This window comes from Chenopodium album, chromosome 8 (genome assembly GCF_948465745.1).
Source record: "Chenopodium album chromosome 8, dcCheAlbu1.1, whole genome shotgun sequence".
NCBI classification, from domain to species: Eukaryota; Viridiplantae; Streptophyta; class Magnoliopsida; order Caryophyllales; family Amaranthaceae; genus Chenopodium; species Chenopodium album.
Window position 1 is genome coordinate 5,467,191 of NC_137841.1, and position 20,569 is coordinate 5,487,759.

Sequence of the window (20,569 nt, forward strand, 5' to 3'; positions counted from 1 at the left end):
ATATATATACAGAAATTTAGAAAATTTCCTCGTAATTTTTTTTTTTTTTTGAGGAAAAATTTCCTCGTAATTTTAATAGTCAGAAAATTCTAAATGGAACATTAAGGAACAAAAGGAGTATTATAGTACTACAAAGAAGTAGTTGAGCATGGTAAAATGTTATACGTAATATTTCATTTTAACTACATTACATTGGCTTGTCAATATCTGAGGATAGATATATAAACTTTCAAAGTGTTACTTTTAGCATTAAATCTGAAATATTGGTGATTCATGTATGTAATGAAAATGAGCTCAAACTACAATCCTTAATGTGCAAGATTCAGTATTGGTAATGGCCATCAAATTAACGGCGACAAATAACCAACAGTACTAAGCAAATATTGCCTTGGAATCATCCTCTACTATTATTTCCCACAATGTTTTTTGAAGCGTTATTTATGAATCCGAGCCATCTCTTTCTCTATCTCTATCTGCAAACTTGTCCCCATGCCATTTGAGGAAGCCATCAACAAGAGCAACTCTCATCCATGCATGACGGCAGCTCTGAGCTGCTTCAGGAACAGTAAGCCAGAATCTATTTCGCATGCTTTGCTCAGGCCACGATCCAAGTTCTTCCTTGACTAGCATAGCAAACATAGCTGCTTTACACAATCCTTCTGGACAGAATTCATCTTGATGAGTTTTGCTTTTGAATTTGTAGTACCCAAGAAGATCCTGAAAAGAAGGACATACAGCATGATTTAGTTCCAACCAGTTGAAGATCCCGGCAACCAGTTGAAGATCCCGGGGGCTGGGGGTGGTCGTGGAAAAGAACAAGATATTATTAGAAAATTAACAATATCCCCATCAATGCGAAAACCAGAATGGTGTTCAATAACTTAAATCTCCATACAAAAAGATCTACCACATACATCATAGATCAGGTTTGTCAAGTTAGATATGCATGTAGGAATCTATCAGAAAGAATTATTAAGCAATTACTAATGACATTAAAGTATACAAGAGGAAACAAAATGATGAGGAAAAGTTGCCAAGTTGGTATACAAAATATGACTTCAATCTGTGGATAAAGGCAGGCAGGCAGCCATGATTAGCATAAAAGTCATTACATTTGTCACTTTCAAAGCCCTTCCCCTGGCCTATTAGTCTAAAATACACCAAGCATCATTCTACTTAAACGACAATAAATGAAAACTTTCTTCATACTAATGTTACATAAATAAAAATATAATTACTTATGAGAGCTCCAGACCAAATAACTTTTCAATCCTAAAATGTCTTTTCTTTCCATGACACACCTTCCCTAGCCCTTGAACCTTGAAAATGTTAAGCAATGACCTCTATTCTAAAAAGTAAGTACTAAATCCTGGATCAGCAAATCATTGGCATCCTTCTCTCTTACAGCAGTCCAATATAGTGTCTCAATCTGCACTTATGACTTTATGAGCAGCTTAAATAATCATCCTAACACTCATGTGCCTCTTTAATTCTTGCTTCTTCACACTAATTGGTGAATCATCAGAAGACCAATATCATCCATCTCATACATGAAGGTGAGAAAGAGCGGTATCACATTAAAGACAAGATGTCTGAGAAACAAGGTGAAAATGAAGGCAGCAAATGTCATAATACTCATAAAAGCACACACACTCCTGTCAGCAAGTTAATAAGTCACTTGGTGAAGGTGGGAAAAGAATAGGATATCACTGGGGGCGCTTTTTTTTTCCTGCCCCCTAAATGGGGAGTAGCTTCATCCATTTAATATTTTTACTCGTGTCAAGTCATGCAAGCAATCATAAGTAAATCATCTTGTTAAATAAATAGAAGGCACAAAAACAAAATTCATGAAATTGATTTCACGCAATAATGCAACATCAGTAGATGTGTGAACAAAAGCTGTAAATAAACACAAAGAAGGTTTAAATACGAGAAGAAAGACATTATCTGGGAATGAAATAGAAGATTTCCCCAAATTGAGAATAGTTGCATATATCCAGCCAAAAACATTATATAAAAAAAAACAGAAAGGAGTAAATAAAATTCACTTGAAAGAGTAAAAAGATAGATGAAAGCCAGCAACAGCTTTCATATTGGCGTAACAAACCATCTCTTTAGTGTTTGGATGAAAGACGAGGGAAAAGAGAGAGTGTGGGGTAGGTGAGGGAATGTGGAATGGGACAAGGGAGGGAATAGAAAAGATTCATCTTTATAAGAAAAAAAAAATAATGTGATATTTGGTTATAACGTAGAATTAACAGTGTACGGAGATAGGTGTTGGTTGGTAAAGTAAACTGATGGCTGACAGCTTAAAAAGTAAATAAACATTTGAAGAAAATCATTTGACTTTCCAAGCAACTTCAACTTTTAATCTTTCCACCTTTCCAATACAACTATAAATTTATCATTTGGTTGGCTGACCATTATTGTTTGGACTCAAACATTATATTCTGCAATATTTCATAAAAGCTACTTCAATTCTACCTCTAATCATTACTAACCCAATACCTTGCTACACTCAAACATTTTCAATTAGCGTTTTAACCTAAATAAAAAATGTCACCAAAAAAACTAGTGACATACATGACCTGTCCTGCTGTCCAGCGATTATGAACCATATACATTGCTAGCAGTTGGGGGAAAAAATACCTCCAATTCAAGGTGCCCATTTCACTGAATTCGATTGAACATTAAGAAATTTTAAAGCAAAATGTGAAAACAAAAAGATCATACCATAAGATCTCCTTTTACTCCAGCTTCTTCAACTGCTTCTCTTGCAGCTGCCTCCTCAACAGTTTCATCATTTTCCCATCCCCCCTATGAAAGAAGCAACAAAAGGTGAGGGAGAGTTTTAAAATAATGATAAAATATGTGATTCAAGGCATGACATGCACACATACGTACCCAAAATCTGCAAGCCAAACTTAAGAGCAGATGTAAGAAAGGAAGCTGTAAAAGTAATTTAAATACCCCTAAAAAGAATTTTAAAAAATTGAGTGAGGAAAACTTTTATACAGGTAAGTATTGTTATTCTAGTGTTTTGTGTGATTCATGTCCTAGTAGGATTACAAAGATAGTTTAACACGATGAAATTAAAAGGGATCTCTTCACTTACAGGAATAAATGCAGAGATCAACATGAGAGAAGATAAATGAAATTAAAAGGGGTTTCCATCTCTTCCTCGAATAAAGTAGGGTTCACATGAAAACTTTACACTGGATAATTTCACTGATGAAATAGCCTAGTGACATATAAATTCCTTGTTGAGATGACCCGTGGAAAATGTAACCTTTTTATCCAGGTCAAACATGTAATTTTGTGCTTCTACTACAGAATTCTACAATTCTAGTATAGTAGCTAAGAAAGTTCAATCAAAACTAGATCATCAATGCTCCATATTTTAATACACAGCATGTTTAATATAAGATTAAGTAGGTTTCTTACAAAAAGTTCACTTAGATTTACAATAATCCGACAAACTGATTAATTCCAGTCCTATCACCTTTCTAAAGCTCTATTTGATCTTGGAGGGAGGCCCACAAGAGCCAATGGTGATAAAGGCACATAAGAGAAACCAAGGTGATCATCTATCATCACATCATGTGTCGGAATGAGTGAATCAGTAGAGAAAGTTGGGAAGGTGAAGATTAATATGATTAGAGTAAACTGACAACAATACAATTGCCTAAGAAAAGAGTGGTTAAAAAAGGTGTACAAGATGAATTATATACAAGGGAAATACCAATGAAAGAACTGCAATTCACTACCAATGAAGTACTATAGATATAATCATATACTTCCTCCGTTCTTTTTTTATTGCACCATAGGGGTTTAGCACAAGATTTTTGGTAGCGGAAAAAAGAATGAGAGAGAAAGGTAAAAATTCAAGATTGCCCATGTGATGGTATACATAAACTAAAAAATCAAGTGTGAAAAAGTAAGGGTATATTTGGTATTTGTAGTGTGAACACAAATATTCCTTTTCCTAAAATAGAAATGGTGCAATATTTGTGATATTTCCTTAAAAGGTAAGTGGTGCAATATTTAAAAAAGGAGGAAGTGATATGATTAAAAAATAATAATAATAAATAAATAAATAAATAAATAAATAAAAACACACACACATAAGATAAATATGGTACATTGGTATGTGGTAAAAAGTGCATATGAATAAAAAAAAATGAAGTGCAATCTTTCAACATACTTTCAAAAGGTCGAGATTATAAACTTTTTTTTTTTAACCAAAACTATTCTGCATATAGTGATGATTACTTGCTTGAGTTTCCACATTTCTCCCATGCAAAAAGAAAGTTCATGGTTCACTCAATTTCATGAACATAACATATTATAAACTCCTTGTAGAAACTAAAGTTCTCATTATCAAACACACATGAAGAGAAGATAATATTCCACCCTTATAGCTTTATTCTCTAAAACAATAATTGTTTTGGGACCAAAAGGGCAACTACACCAATAAACTTCTCGAGATGCCCAGATAATTTGCTCTCTTTCTCTTTACATGTCTACAAGTCTATATCTCTGTTGATATTTCTTCTTTAAAGAACATAATCAATCAACATTTTCCCAAATAATTTATATATTAATATTTCAAATATTATACTCCCTTTGTTATTAGCAGTTTATGTAGCTTGAACTTTATGCTTCCCAACACAAAACTTTGACCATTAATATATTTCATATTGTGTAATAATTTCTCCCTCCTCAAAATACTTGCCCCAATTTTAATTTAGAAATGTCTCAAATTAGTCACTTTACCTCATTTAGGACAGTTTTCTCTACATTTTTTCTAATGTTGATCTTACACTCATTTATTCAGTTTTACTTACCATAATTTTTACAATTCTTAACATTTATCCCATTCTATCATGTAATAGATATATTGAAATATCGGGAGCATAAAAAGTTGATACTTCATACTCTTCTATTTGCAACTGATATTAAAGAAAGGACCCATAGCCAAAAGCCAAATAAAGCAATGTGGTAGCAAGTATTATGCAACTTGCCAAAAAGAAAAATGTACAATTAAAAGAGAACAAAAAATGTACTTTTGAAAGTATATATCAAGACAATTCTTATGGGATCCTTTATGATTTTCTTTTTTTCTTTTTTTGTTGTTGTACAAGGTAATCAAAGGGGATTATGTAAATATTGAGATCTTCGTCACCTTCAAAACCAATTAATTCTAACAAAAAAAAGTAATTCTGGTTAACAAAAACAAAATAGTAGTTTCATTTTGACTATGAAATAAGGAGTTAAGCTAAAATACGGTCCCTCAACTTTAGTATTTGTAGCATTTTGGTCCCTAATCTTTCAAACGAAGCAAATTGATCCCTCAACCACCCATAACTTACTTTTCCGGTGGAAAAAAGATGAGCCACCAAAGTTTAAGGACCTATTCTAGTTAGCAAAAGTTTAGGGACCATGATTCATTTAAAAAAAAAAAAGTTATTTTTTTCAATTTTTATTTAAAAAGGAATCTTTTAACTAATATTAATTTTTTTTTCATCAACATTAATATTTTCGTTATGATTTGTATTAATAAAACTATAGAATTTATGGAAAAATAACCTATAGGATTTTCCATCTTTTATCACCCCACATCACCAACAACATGCCACAAACACAATCCCATCTCCACCAGTTTCCAGCCTCACCACCGTCATTAATCAACCACGCAATCCAAACCTCCGGTTTGGCCGAACTATATTGCGCATGAGCTTGTATAGAATTAATAAAATCAGGAGGCCAAGATTAAATCACAAAATAAATCAAAGGTTGGAATTAAAAGATGGTGATTGCTGATGATCGTTAATGAGGTGCAAAGAAGGGGATTGTTTCCCCCATTAGAGCAGCGAAACTGAAAGAGAAGAGAGGGCTGACATTTTTTTTTTTACTATTCCCTTCTTTCTTTATTTTTCCTTTTACTATTTCTTTAATTCGAAGTATTTAATTTATTTTTTGAAAGAAAGTCAAAGTATTTAATTTTTTAAGTCATATTTAATATTCTTCTTTAATCCTTTAAGACATATTTATAAAAAAAAAATATATATATATAAAAATAAAAAAATAAAAAAAAAAGTCATATAATTTTTTAAAAAAGCAAAAAAAAATTGGGTATGTTTTCTTTCATTTTAATCAAAGTTTGTACATAATAAATAATAAATATTAGTAGCTGACAAAAAAAAAAAAAAAATACTGATTTATAATCCCTAAACAAATGCTAATTAGGATAAGTCCCTTAACTTTTGCTTAGTTGCATAAGTTTCTCCACCAGAAATGGTGATGCAAGGGTAGTAGAGGGACCAGTTTTATGCAACTAATGTCGTAGTTCAGGGACCGTATTTTAGCTTATCTCATGAAATAAGTATCTAACCCAATCGCTACAAAATTTCTTCCAACTTGTGGTGCCCCTATCAAATAAACGAGATAAACATGTTTTCCCCCCTGCTTAATAATGAATAGTGAATAACTTGTTTGTACATGGAATAAGACTAAAAAATTGTTGGGGGGGGGGGGGGAGTGCTAATTTTCATGGAACAGATAATAAAGTACAAAAAATTAAAAATTATAACTAAGTACAAATCATAAAACCAACACTAAATCTCAATATAAGACCTTCAATGGATATGGGAATAGAAAGAAGTCAGATTGTTATTTCCAGCCTCACAAGACACATGGGGCATAAAAAGGAGGCAATAATATCTCTAATTTGGATTTTTTATTATGGCACCTATTAAAGGAATAAAATAGAAAGATAATAGCATTTTGAAATCTAAATAGAATACCAATCAAACGAATATTTAATGTCTTTAACTGATTGATGCCTTTCCATCCTACCGGATAAAAAAAATCATCATAATATTCTCCTTAGTTTGAAATTTCCAAAACAAGGTACCTAAACCAGAAACACAATCTTTGGGTGAGAGCTTCAACAAAGACTGCACAACATTTTAGTGGGTAGCATCATCAATTGATGGTCAACATAGAGGCTGCTTTTATGAAAACATAAGAAGAAGATTCAATTTAATAGGATTATTTGCATGTAAGTGACTACTGACCTCCCAAGCAAACTATATGGTCATGATTTATGGTTAACTAAAAAAATGCCAAGTGCCAATGTATAAAAAATTATTTCATGAAGAATGTATAAAAAATTCTCCATACCTTAGGGAAGAGAAGACCTGGACCACTCTGCGAGTTGATCATAAGTACCTCGATATTGCTCTCTAAATCGTCATTACTATTGTCCTCGCCATTTCTATATCTGAATGGTATACACCTGCCATGAGATATTTTGCTAAATCAGATCCAATGGGTTAACAATACCTTTTGACTCCAATGAGACACCACATATACATCAATATATCATTAAGAAAAGGAAACAAGTAATATGCAACTAGAAGCAAACATAACAGATTGTAAAAGTGAATAGCTATCACAACTTGTTTATCAAACATTCACTAATGCAACTAGAAGCAAACATAACAGATTGTAAAAGTGAATAGCTATCACAACTTGTTTATCAAACATTCACTAGTTTGCTCAGCACTTATCATGAATTAATAAACCCAATATTCAAAAAACAAATACCCTGAGACCATTGAATCTATATGTTAGACTAAATAGTCCTTGCCAAGAGTTTACATCCTAGTTGGGGCATAGTTAATAATTGCTTAGAAAGCTCAACCTGCTTCCTGCCCGCTAAACGAACTCTGACTTAAATTTCGACAGCGGCATAATAAAGCTAATAAGTGATTTGTAAAAAAGACACCTTAGGAATCTCATGATATTGCTTTCACTTGGTTCTTAAAAGCTTAAATAAACTAACCCTAGAGGACTTAGCAAGCATGTATGGCATTACTGGTGATAAAAGCACAATTTAGCTGAGGAAAGCTAAACAGACTAGAAGATAATGTACACTTATACAGTTATACATATTATAGAATTTGTAGTATGACCAATAACAGATAGTGGTGTAAATATCATGTTTAACTCTCCACTTTAGTCATTTAGTTTAACTGCGAGGCTCAAAAGATAGTAATTAGCAGTTACCGGCTTACCACTCTAGAGCTAGATCACCAAAAGGGAAATTATAAAAGACAAAGCACCCCCACATGTCAAGAACTTGTTATATTAAACACCTCAAAAGATCTTGCAATTACATTTCTGTAACTGTTGGAAAAAAAGCCCAATCTAAATGACCCCTCAGCATTACAATATAATACTCTATATATATGTTCAACCTTTGGGAACCACTGGTGCTTCATCAAGAGTTAGCCAAAATGCATTTAATTGCTCTCTTAAATAATAAGCTTATAAGAAAAGAGCTAAAATGATTCATAATCACCAACCCAAAGCTGGAATTTAATTAGATTCAGTTCCAGGATCAACATATATCAAAGTAGTCATACATGAATTAAGTCTTAAACAACTATCACAGCGCTTACTATGTTCCACTTTAGTAAATCCTAGGTGACTATTCAAGTTAGCTCATAATTGAATACTAGGCCAGTTATCCTGACAAGATTATGGATTCTTGATACATTCATTTTGGACCAATAATATCCAATGTCTTTTAACACTGATATCAGAATCCAAATAGCATAGCAAAGACCTAAGCTTACTCTCACTAAACTTATTAGCATAAGATTTGCCTATGCAAAATTTTATTGGACAAGAAAAATGTACTCTTATTAATTACACTTTCTATGTAAAAAATAAAAATAAAAAACTACTACTTCCGTTTCATATTATTTGCAATGATTAGACATTTTTCCTCTCTACTTTATGTCAAATCGTTGCAAATAATATGAAACGGAGATAGTTGAAGAATTGTAGACAGTAGGAATTAGTGCACTCTTCATTCTCAACGGCTAACGATGGGGCTTGTAACAAAGTGAGTTTTCCATCCGAATTCTTATGTGTGCATCCCATGAGTGTTGAGCAATATATCCACTCTCTTAAAATGAGGAATGGCCCTAAAGTTCACATGATCAACTAATTAAAAAGCTCGTATAGACCGACCCACACCCCCCCCCCCCTCCCGGCGGGCACTTAGAGCAAAAGCATGCATGATATTTACTCATGGGTCCAACAATACAACAACCTCAAAAAGAAGATTTTACCCAACTATTACTATTACTGCTTTTATTAGCCTTTTGAAGAATGTTGATGGTTGGATACTATTACTATCTAATACTACGTAACTTCTATTCTTCAAGAACATTTTCTTTAATACTTTTCTTTTGCCAACATGTTCTCCATCAACCTCTCTACCATTTTTAAACTTCAACTAATAAAGGACAAGTTTCATACCTCCAAACTACCATAAGTCTAATTGAACTTGTTTTAGTTGCAATCACAACAGCAACAATCTTTATCCAAGAGCATGTACCAAACCTCTCAAATTCACAACCACACCTAATCCTTATCCTACAACCTAAAGTAGCACCAACTGAATAGCTACATAAAGAAAATGAACAACAAATTTCAAGTCAAGTATGTTATCTAAAATCAATTCCTTTCACCAATCACAATGTTGAACAAGAAAATAGAATACAGGCAGCCTAAACACAGAAACCAAAAGAATAACCCCAAATCACTTGTATGCTCAATTGTCAAACAAGACTAAGGTTTCTCAGGTAAGTAGCTAACCAATGAAACAACCAAGAATTGTCAACCAAATGATATTTTACTAATAAGAAATTCAATATTCAAATAGACCTTTTCAATTGAGAATAAGGTTTCTCAGTTTGCTAATAAATCAAATATGAAGGTGACAGCCAAAAATTAATAATTACAATGAAAATATCTCGAAAATCGATCAAACTGTTAAAGAACAAAAATATAAATACCCACATTGGCACAATTTAGACTAAAAATGTAACAATCAACACAAGAACCCCAACAAAAGAAACTATCACTGCTCCATATTGACCTACAATACAATGACAACAACATTCGGAAAACGACAATGGTAAAAACAAAATTCCCATTATATTTAATAAGAATAACACAACACATCAAATCAAATCAACAAAAAACATACTTCATATCACAGGACAAAATATACATTAAATCATATTATTAAACATAGAAAATAACAAAAAAAAAAACTTAATTAAAGTGTAAAGATGAAAAAAGGAAAGATAGAGAATACCCAGCAACAAGGCGACAGCCATCATTATATCTTTGTTGAAGACGACCCGTGCGGGCCACCAAATCAGACATGCTCAAAAAAAAATTAAAAACTTTGTATATAAAATCAAAATTCAAAGAATTGGGTTTTCTTATGCATTCAAAAGGGTACTTCCAGAAATCAAAGAAACATCAAAATATTCATTTGATTTGTTTGTGAGCAAAAAAATCTGCAGAATTTTCTTGGTTTTTTTGTGGGTTTTGGATAATTTGTGTAATCAGCAAACATTGGCTCAAAATTCTCAATTTTTATGATTTATTATAAAAAAAAAAAAAAAAAAAAAAAAAAAAAAAAAAGTGAGAATTGGAATTGATGTGGGTCAAAACAAGTATGAGCTGAAAATAATTGACGGAAGAGAGAGAAAGAGAGGAGGAGGAGAAGAAGAAGGCGGTGACAGCGGATCGGAGGGAAGAAACTGAGCGATGACCGGTGGGTCAAACTCACGTGGGTTGGATCAGAAAATGGGTAATTGGGTCTACAAATGTGGGCCATTCTTTGTTACTTTTATACCAATGAAAATGACTTTGTTCAATTTGTGGGCCTCTAGTCTACCCTAGTTTTGTTTTGTGCAAAAGTGGGTTTGGTATTTGGATGGATGGTTCTAATGTTCTAACCTTTTATTATTATTTGTTATTATAAATAGGAAAAATACACTTTAATAATTCCAATTATGGGCAATTTACCTACAATAATCCCAACTAACGTTTATTCTACAATAATCCCAACTATTGGGTCAGTTTTCCTCCACCAGTCCCAAACCGGTCAACAAAAGTCAACAACCTATTATTGTAAGTTGTTTGACACGTGTCAGCGTGTGATTGGTTCCCAAAAAAAAAAATATACAAAAAAAAACAAAAAAAACCAAAAAAAAAAATCTAGCAGCCAACCCTAACCACCACCTCCTCCTGCCGCCCAACCACCATCTCCAGCCCTAACCACGACCAACCGCACCCCCGGAACACCACGACCAGCCGCACCCCCGAAACACCACGACCAGCCGCACCCCCGAAACACCACCTAAATCGCACCAGCAGCACTCACGACCAACCGCCCTTGCCCGTGAAACCACCAGCAGTCCAGCAACCCCAAATCGCACCAAATTGCCCCGAAACCCTAACCCGTGAACTGATTGGAGCTTGAAACCGCGACGCCTCGCCGGAAACCACTCGAATTTGGGAGTGAAGGGGTGGTTGGTGGGGCGGGTTTGCGATTTTGGGTGACTGGTGGTTTTTTAGGTTGGAGGAGGAAGAAGGAAGGGGAGCGGTAGAGGCATGGAGCGGCAGTGAGAGGCTACGATTGGTCGGAATGGGTAGACGACGGTGGGCGGCAGCGGAGCTGCGGTGTTGGGAGAAGAATTGGGGTGGAGCTTCCATGTTTCGTGGTGGGTGTAAGGTGGTTGAAGGGAGGAGGGGTGGCTGGGATTATTTTTGCTATTTTTTTCTTTTTTAAAAAAAAAAAAAATTTAAATGAAGCCAATCATGTGCTAACATGTGGCATTTAAAAAACTAAAAAAAAAAAGTTTACCATTTCAGCAGGTAACCGGTTTTTGGGACTGCTGGAGGAAAACTAACCCAATAGTTGGGATTATTGTAGAATAAACATTAGTTGGGATTATTGTAGGTAAATCGTCCATAGTTGGGATTATTAAAGTGTATTTTTCCTTATAAATATTAGAAAACCTATAAAGTCAATCAATTTACAAGAAATTGGTGGGAAGTCGAGATACAATCTGGGCCCCCACCCCTCTAACTATAGCAAACACGATCCTGCTGAAAATGTGAGCAGCTACACGAGCACCAATATCCTGAGTCTTAGCGAACACTTATACCTGTTTCAGCTAGGGATGGCAGTGGATCTGGACCCGACCCGGATCCGTGGATCCAGATCCGTTTTTCACGGATCTGGGTCCTCAAATTTTGGACCCGACGGATCCGGGTCGGATCCGGGTCCAGCTGGAAAAAACGGATTTGGGTCCGGGTCTAACTACCAGACCCGGACCCGGATCCGTAGATCCGTTTTATAAATTTATTTTTTTTAAAAAATATAATTGCTAATACAAACAAGACTCACAAAGTCACAAGTCACAAATTTCAGCCCATATCAAAAACTGAAATCAACCCACAAAAAAAAAACCCTAATTTTCTCTCTCTAGTTTCATTCTCCAATCTCCACGACTCAGCGGCTCAGCCTACTCTCCACGAGACCATCGCCGGTACCCCCTGTCAGATCGGCGGCGACTCCATCCCGGTACACCCTGTCATATCGGCGGCGACTCCATCTCCGTTCAGTTCTGTAAGTCCCGTATTCCCTCCTCTGTTTAGTTTCTTTGTTGTTTACTTTATATGAGCAAATAAATTGTTGGTTATATGCTGAAATTTCGTGGGTATGCTGAAATTTAAGGTAGTAGACTAGTAGTTCAGATTTGTTTGTTATGTTTTTGTACAAGTTTGCATTTGAGTTGATGAAATTCTATCAAGATTATATGCTGAAATTTCGTGGGTATGCTTGTGCATGTTTTTGCTGCCAATTTGTGTGTTTTATTTTGTCTGCAAGTTTGTGTAATTTATACAATTTTGTGTGAATATTTGTTTGATTAATTTGTATTATACAACTGTGAGGTCGATTAGGAACTACATAGTTACTTAGTAGCAATTAGTTTCATGAATTAAACCTTAATTACTTCATAAAATCAATTATACATTTATACTACTGATTTTTTTAATAAAATTATATGACTGATTTTATCTTTTATAATAATTTCAGAGTATGGATGCACAATCAAATTTTAAAGATAGTAATGAGGAACCATTTGCAGTCCCTTCTGATAAAGAGGAAGAAGAGGAAGGAGAATTTGAGGGGTTTGTTGAGGTCCAAAATGATACTACTAAAGAAAGTGAGTCTAGTAGTATTAAGAAAAGTAAGAAACTAACTTCTGAAGCATGGGACTATTTTGATCTGACTACAATCAATGGTATACAAAAGGCAATCTGCAAGTTTTGTAAAAGTAAGCTCTCTTACTCTGGGAATTCAGGAACATCTCACCTTCTTAAGCATGCTAGAAAAGTATGCTCGGGAAAGCATTTGAATCTTGCTGCCGGTCAATCACAATTGAAGATTAAGACTGAAGTTGATGGGACTACTTCTTTGGCCATTAAGGAAAAGCAAAAGAAAGTGCTATTTGATCAAGATGTTTCAAGACAAAAGTTGGTTAAGATGGTAGTAATACATGAGTATCCTTTGTCAATTGTTGATCATATTGCATTTCGGAGCTTTGTGAAGAGTTTAAATGAAAATTTCAAAATGATTTCAAGGAACACATTGAGGAGTGATGTGATGAAAATGTATAGCAATGAAAGAGTTTCTCTTAAGGTTTTTTTAGAGGCCAATGATAGTAGAGTAGCAATAACAACTGATATGTGGACCGCCTCCAACCAAAAAAAGGGGTACATGGCCGTGACTTCACATTTCATTGATCAAAAATGGAATTTGCATAATCGAACACTAAGGTAATTGTTTAATTAATTTATTTCTAATATTAATTTATTTCTAATAGTAATGGAGTTTCTCTTCCTTTTGTTTTTGGCTATTTGAACTATGTTATTATTTGTGGTGCTAGCTAAATGTTATAGCTTTTATTCATGTATTTGGCATGTTTATTTTTGTTGTAGGTTTTGTTTTGTGCCTTGTCCACATACAAAGGGGGTTATTGCTAAGATTCTAATGGATAGTTTGTCTCAATATTCTTTGGAAAACAAAATTTCATCCGTTGTTGTTGATAATTGTACCACAAATGATGCAATGATTAATGTATTGATGGAGAAATTAGAAAGTAGTTGTTTGGTGTTAAATGGAGAATTTTTGCACATGAGGTGTAGTGCTCATATTCTAAACTTAATTGTGAAAGATGGTTTAGAAGTGATTGATCATGCAATTGGAAAAGTAAGAGAGTGTATAGCATTTTGGATGTCTACCCCTAAAAGAATTGAAAAATTTGAGGAAGCTTGTCGTCTTTTGAATGTGAATAAACCTAAAAGAGTGGGTCTTGATTGTAAAACTAGGTGGAATTCTACTTACTTGATGCTTGAATCTAGTTTGCCTTTCAAGGATGTCTTTCATAAGTTGAAGCGTTTAAATAAAAGGCTTAAGTTTTCTATTCCTAGTGATGGTGATTGGACTATGGCTACTCTTGTTTGTCAAAAGTTGGAAATTTTCTATAAGGCCACTAAGGTTTTTTCTATTAGAAATCATCCAACTGCTAATTTGTTTTTTCGAATTGTTTGTGAGATTAGACTTGCTTTGAATCGTTGGGTGCAAACTGATAATGATGTGGTTATTAAGACAATGGCTGAGAGTATGGTTGAAAAATTTGACAAATATTGGTCACATATTAATGGGATTTTGGCTATTGCTGCCATTTTAGATCCTAGAAATAAAATGGATTGTGTGGCTCATTATTTTGGAAAATTGTATGGAAGTGATGCCCATGTTGAAATGGCAAGAATAAGAAGGACCCTTGATAATCTTGTCCATGAATATCAAAATAAGAATGAGGTAGTAGTAGAACAAAGATCACCATTAAAGAGAGGGTTTAATGAGTGTGATGATGAAGATGATTTTGCTAGATCAAAGAGACAAAAAGTTAGAACAACACCTTTGAGGAGTGAGGTAGAACAATACTTGGAGAGTGCCACAATGCCGGAGGATAATGAATTTGATGTTCTTAAATGGTGGGGTAGAGATCAAAATTATCCAACTTTGCAAAAAATTGCCAAGGATATTCTTGCAATTCCCGTATCTTCGGTTGCATCGGAAAGTGCATTTAGCATGGGTGGAAGAGTGGTTAGTGCTCACCGTTCTCGACTTCATTCTCAAACCGTAGAGGCTTTGATGTGCTTACAAAGTTGGATGGTTGATGATGTAAAGAGTAATGTTTTACTTAGTTATTTTTTTTTTCCTCCTTACTTTATTATAGATTTCACTTCTAATTCTAATACAAATTAAAGTAAATTTTTTTTTTTTTTAATTTTATGATAGGCACTTTTGAAGGATCACTTTCATGTTCAACTATCACCGAAGATCGTGAGGATGATAATGATAATGATGTACAAGAGGTGGATATAATTGATATGGTAAGATTTATAAATTATTATTATTTAATGTTAAGACATACAAAGTATAATTTAGTTTTTGCCAATTACTAATTCTTCTCTTTGTTTGGTTTGTTTCTTTATTCTAGGATGTTGATGATATTAGTAGTGATGAAGATTAGTCCTTTCAAGAGATGGATTTTGGATGCTCATATTGGAAATATCATCATTATTTTTTTTTTCTTGGTCATTTGTAACATCGTACTTTTTTTTAAATGTTTGGATTTTTTTTTTTCAAAGACAATATGTGTGTTAGTTTGTATTTTTAGTTGTATAACTCTAATTTATGTATTGAACTTGGTTGAAATGCGCTTTATTATTACATTTGTTTAAAAAAAGTAGGCAAAAGATGCAAGACCCGTTTTGGACCCAGACCCGGACCCGGATCCGTTGGATCCGTCGGATCTGGATCTGGGTCTTCATTTTCTGGACCCGACGGATCCGGGGCGGATCTGGATCCAAGGCTGAAAAACGGATCTGGATCCGGGTCCATCCGGACCCGGTCCAGATCCGACCCATTGCCATCCCTAGTTTCAGCAATGCAATATCATCCTTCTCTAATTTCCCAACGAAGAAAAGGAGAAAGGAAGAAAACCATAGTCAATAGCCCTGCAACGCGCCCCATACTTGTCCCGCTTCTGTTGAGCCGCCGCCGAATTATTATTATTATTGTTGTTGTTGTTGTTGTTAAGGGAATTTTATTGGTGAGTGCACTTAAGGCCTATTTACATATACTGAACTGAACTAATTGAAGCTGAACTGAACTAAACTAAACTGAATAGAGATGAAATGAATATTTTATGAGAGAAGGAAATTAGGAGCTGAACTAAATTGAACTGAACTAATTGGAACTAAACTGAATTAAACTGAACTGAAATTAAGTTGAAGTAAATAGACCTTGCTATTGCATCATATTGGTTTGGTGGTAGGAACAAGGTAGAGCTGATCATGGGCCGAATTTTGCTAAAAAAATGTTGGCTTATTTTAGGTCAATCTTATGGATCGGGTTGAGTTGAAAAAGGCGTGTTAAACCCTGTAATTTGGGCCAAATTTTAACTATTATTTATTTTTTGAGCTGCTCAAACCTAGACATTTTTTGGGTCGAGCTTGATATAATCATGTTTAGAATAAGGGTCGATTATATATGTCTAATTTTCACTTATCTGAATTTGTAAGATTTTGTCGACAATTTTTCCATTTGAGTTTGCAAGAATTTCATATAAACATGGATAATTAAAGAAGAGTTCAGTTCACAAACAAGACCTAATGAGGTTTCACAATAAAATCAATTTACTTTATTATAATGTGGAATTATCTTTCCTCTTTCTCTAATGTGGGATACTTTTCTAAACTAGTTTTTTTTTTAAGTAATAAATTATCAAGGTGTATATACCACCTACAAAGTAAAACTTCAACCAACTAAGCTGATTAATTACAGTAACCTCAATATTATAACAACAAATGTCTAAATCTTATTCGTGTGTTTACTTTAGACAACCACCATGGAACTTACATGATGAAACACCGAGGCCTATATATCCCACAACCCAACAAGTAGAACAAGTAGTATCTTAATTATGTTTGTGTTTTACGCCTTGTAGTATCCATCTTTCATTATCATCATTACCTCAGTCAAGAAGCATCCACAACTATATCAAACTTTACTAATAGTTGGTTGTTTTTCATGGAGATACATAAGATTTGGAGAAGTTAAACTAGAAGATTTGTTCTATTAATGGAACTTAGTAATTTTTTGAATGACTTATGAATTCTTCCAATCCTACTCCGCAGCTAGTGAAAGTAAATTAAATGTGATTAACCATAAATATTAAAATTGAGTATGTTTTGAATTCAAATTGAGAAATAACATAGATCTATGTATGGGAGAGAAGAGTGAAAAAATCATGGGATATTAACAAATCTCCAAACCCATCAAAGGCAAAGGGACGAAAGTCACTAGTGTATGTAAAAAAAATGTATGAAATATCTATCTTACATATTAATAATGAAATTTACATCAGTTAATCATAAAAAATACATTAATAAATTGCTATATACCCAAATAAGGTGTAAAAAGTTATATAAAAAATAGCATTGAGTGGAGGTTAGATATTGAAAGTTTTTATTTTTAAGTATTGTTGCAATATGGTTTACAAAATTACATTTTTTTATTAATAAAGAGAATGGTATAAATAAGTGTATGAACATAATTTAATATATCATTTTTATATAGAGTTGATAGATGGTTAAACAAATAGAATTTATGTCAAAATTACCTTTCTAATCTTCTATATTTACTTTGTGTTTAACGCTAATACAATTTAATCTAAAACAATTCAATTTCATTCAAATTTTGTCTTTAAATATTACAACATTATTCCGCTTTTCATATACCACTCGAACCAAATAAATAATGATTAATATACCTATCTCTTTTTTTTTTTTTTTTTTTTTTTTGACAACCACAAACTAAAGGAAAACACTAAGTGGTAAAGCTAATTAAATCTACTCTACAACTATTAGCAATGTCATGTGCTTTTGCAACTTGTTCCCGGGCGACTTTCCATATGAGGCAAGTGAGAAATAGATTTCCTTCTTGCAGTAAATCCTGAATTGTCCATAGCAGTCGTATCTCCCTTCTTTTTGGATGTTGCATTAATTGAATAATGGCTAGTGAGTCAGTGAACAAAACAATTCGTCGCTGACCTCTCGTTCTTGCCCACTTAAGAGCAGCTACACAAGCCAATAGCTCCGCATGAAGAGCAGATAGCGCCTTACCAAAATTACCACTACCGTCCATAAAATTATTGTTATCCACTGAGTAAGCCCATCCCATACCTGCATGTCCATTACTCTTTTTCCATGAGCCATCCACCATAATGGTCATCTCTAACCTAGAGTCAGTTGGATGAGTAAAATCCTCCCTATCGCATCCTATGTTTACTCTCTCAAAACCAGGTGGCATCCCATTTAACATGGTATCCTTCACCCTAAGATCATCACTGCCATCCATCCGGCGCCAAACAGATAAGTCACGCATTGACATATTGTAATTTCTGAAACAGATCCGCAAGATACCCTCCTTCATGACTAAAAACTCTTCCATTTCTAGTTAACCAGAGACTCCAAAGAACCCCAATGAACACGGTTATGCGTTCACTCTTTTTACCATCCTCGCTATGAAAAAGCAGGATATATTCCTGAATCCAGTGTCCCAAAGGAATAGATTCATCAGTTTCAGAGGAAATATGCAGAGGGCAATTAAGCCAAGCATATCTCGCAAAAGAGCACATCCTGAAAAGATGTTGAAAGTCCTCTTGTTCGATACCACAAGAGTCACAGTAATCCTCTATATATATACCCCTCCGAACTAAGTTTGACTTAACCGCCAAGCCATTCATCACTAGCTTCCAAAGGAATAAACTCCATTTTGGCGGTATATTAAGCTTCCAGATGAGCCTATAAAAGGTAAAATTTGAACAATCATCTTGCTGCAAAAATAAGTCATTCATTAGAAAAGCGTAGCCCGTCTTCACAGTGTACATCCAAGAGGCATGGTGCCCCCAGTACAACATATCCTTCTCCTCAGAAGAAGGCAGCTCCATCTCCAAAATCTTTTGTGTCGTACTCCATTCAAACCTATCCCTAATAATTGCCACATTCCAAGATTTACTCTCCTGTGAAATCAAGCCTTTCACTCTTCCTAACCCAACCCCTCTTAGGAGGTGGTTAGACTGGAACACTGGAGTTGTTCCTTGCACCCATCTCATGTTCGCAACCTTCACCCTCTCACCATTCCCTATCTTCCATTCATACCCTATAACCATTTTATTCCCCACATTAAACAAACCACGCCTACCCCACAAAACATTTCCACGCAGACTAGCTCTAACACTTCCCGTGCACAGAGAGCAAGTATGAACTGGCTCCAAGGCCCTAGCCACCAACAGCTGAGGGTTACAATGCATACGCGTTACCTGTTTGAACAAAAGAACGTCGTTTAAGCAAGCCATTGATCTAATCCCTAATCCTCCCATACCCTTCGGCCTCTAAATAACCTTCCTTTTTACCCAGTGAATACCCTTTTCTCCCTTATTTCCCCACCAAAACCGTGCAATTAGGGAATCTATCTTGTTAGTGATCGAATTGGCATCTTGAAACACTTCATCACATGTGAAAAGATGCTGATTAGAATAGTGTTAATCAAACTGTGACAAGTTTAGTGATGCCCAAGAAAGGATTCTAGTAGCCACCTTATCAATCAAGTACTTGAAAGCATCCATTTTCCTTACTGTGAAATCAATAAGAGCACCCAAATGTCTTTCCATTACAGTGACCTGAACAATCCTCAAAATGGTTTTTAGATTATTAACTTCATCCACCTGGGTAAGCTTACTGAACTTTACAAAAGATTTGTTCAAGTTCAACTGTTGCCCTGAGATCTCCCCAAATCTAGATAGTATATCCACCACATTTTGGCAAGAAGTAGGTGTTTCATGAAAGAACACCATTGCATCATCTGCGAAAAAAAGATGGGAGATCGATGGTGACCGTCGCGTTACTCGTAGCCCTTTAATTAGGTTAATATTTTCCGCCATAGAGAGCATTCTAGATAAAATATCCCTACAGAATAGGCAAAGGTATGGGGAAAGGGGGTCACCCTGTCGTAGCCCACACTCCGGCTTAAACATCTCCGAAACCTGCCCGTTGATGAGATTCTTATAAACAACAGTCGAGATACATTGAGAAATACATTGAATCCACTTTTCCGGAAAGCCATAAGCCTTAAGAACCCTCAAAAGAAAGATCCAATTCACTCGATCATAAGTCTTGGACATATCCAGCTTAATTACTACCTTAGTAGAATCTCCATTGCTTGTATTAACCAAATGTAGTAACTCATGGCTAAGCATCACATTATCCTCAACATACCTTCCCGGCACAAAAGCATGTTAATATTCCGAGATGAGGGTTGGTTATAAAGATTTCATCCTATTCACCAAACATTTAGCTATACATTTGTAAATAGTGTTGCATAAACTAATAGGCCGAAACTGTGTCGGTAATTTCGGACACTCCCCCTTTGAAATCATAACAAGAAGAGATGCATTGAACTCCTTTAAAAGATAACCTGTCGAACAAAAGGATTGCACCGACTCAACCACCGAGGAGCCTCTCCTCCCAATTTTTGTGAAAGAATTCC

The 20,569-nt window shown here is 34.6% G+C and overlaps 2 protein-coding genes across 2 annotated transcripts; both read right to left on the minus strand.

Moving 5' to 3' along the window:
- Window positions 1-222: 222 nt before the first annotated feature.
- Window positions 223-10,650, minus strand: LOC145555719 (nudix hydrolase 16, mitochondrial-like). Its single transcript, XM_081617444.1, has 4 exons — window positions 10,181-10,650; window positions 7,186-7,300; window positions 2,734-2,817; window positions 223-717 (listed from the first exon to the last, which is right to left on the minus strand). The coding sequence occupies exons 1-4, from the start codon at window positions 10,249-10,251 to the stop codon at window positions 439-441; spliced, it is 549 nt and encodes a 182-aa protein (XP_081473570.1). The 5' UTR covers window positions 10,252-10,650; the 3' UTR covers window positions 223-438.
- A 7,748-nt stretch (window positions 10,651-18,398) lies between these two features.
- Window positions 18,399-19,379, minus strand: LOC145642663 (uncharacterized). Its single transcript, XM_081693843.1, has one exon. It carries the CDS (start codon window positions 19,377-19,379, stop codon window positions 18,399-18,401), a length of 981 nt encoding a protein of 326 aa, XP_081549969.1.
- Between the last annotated feature and the right edge of the window lie 1,190 nt (window positions 19,380-20,569).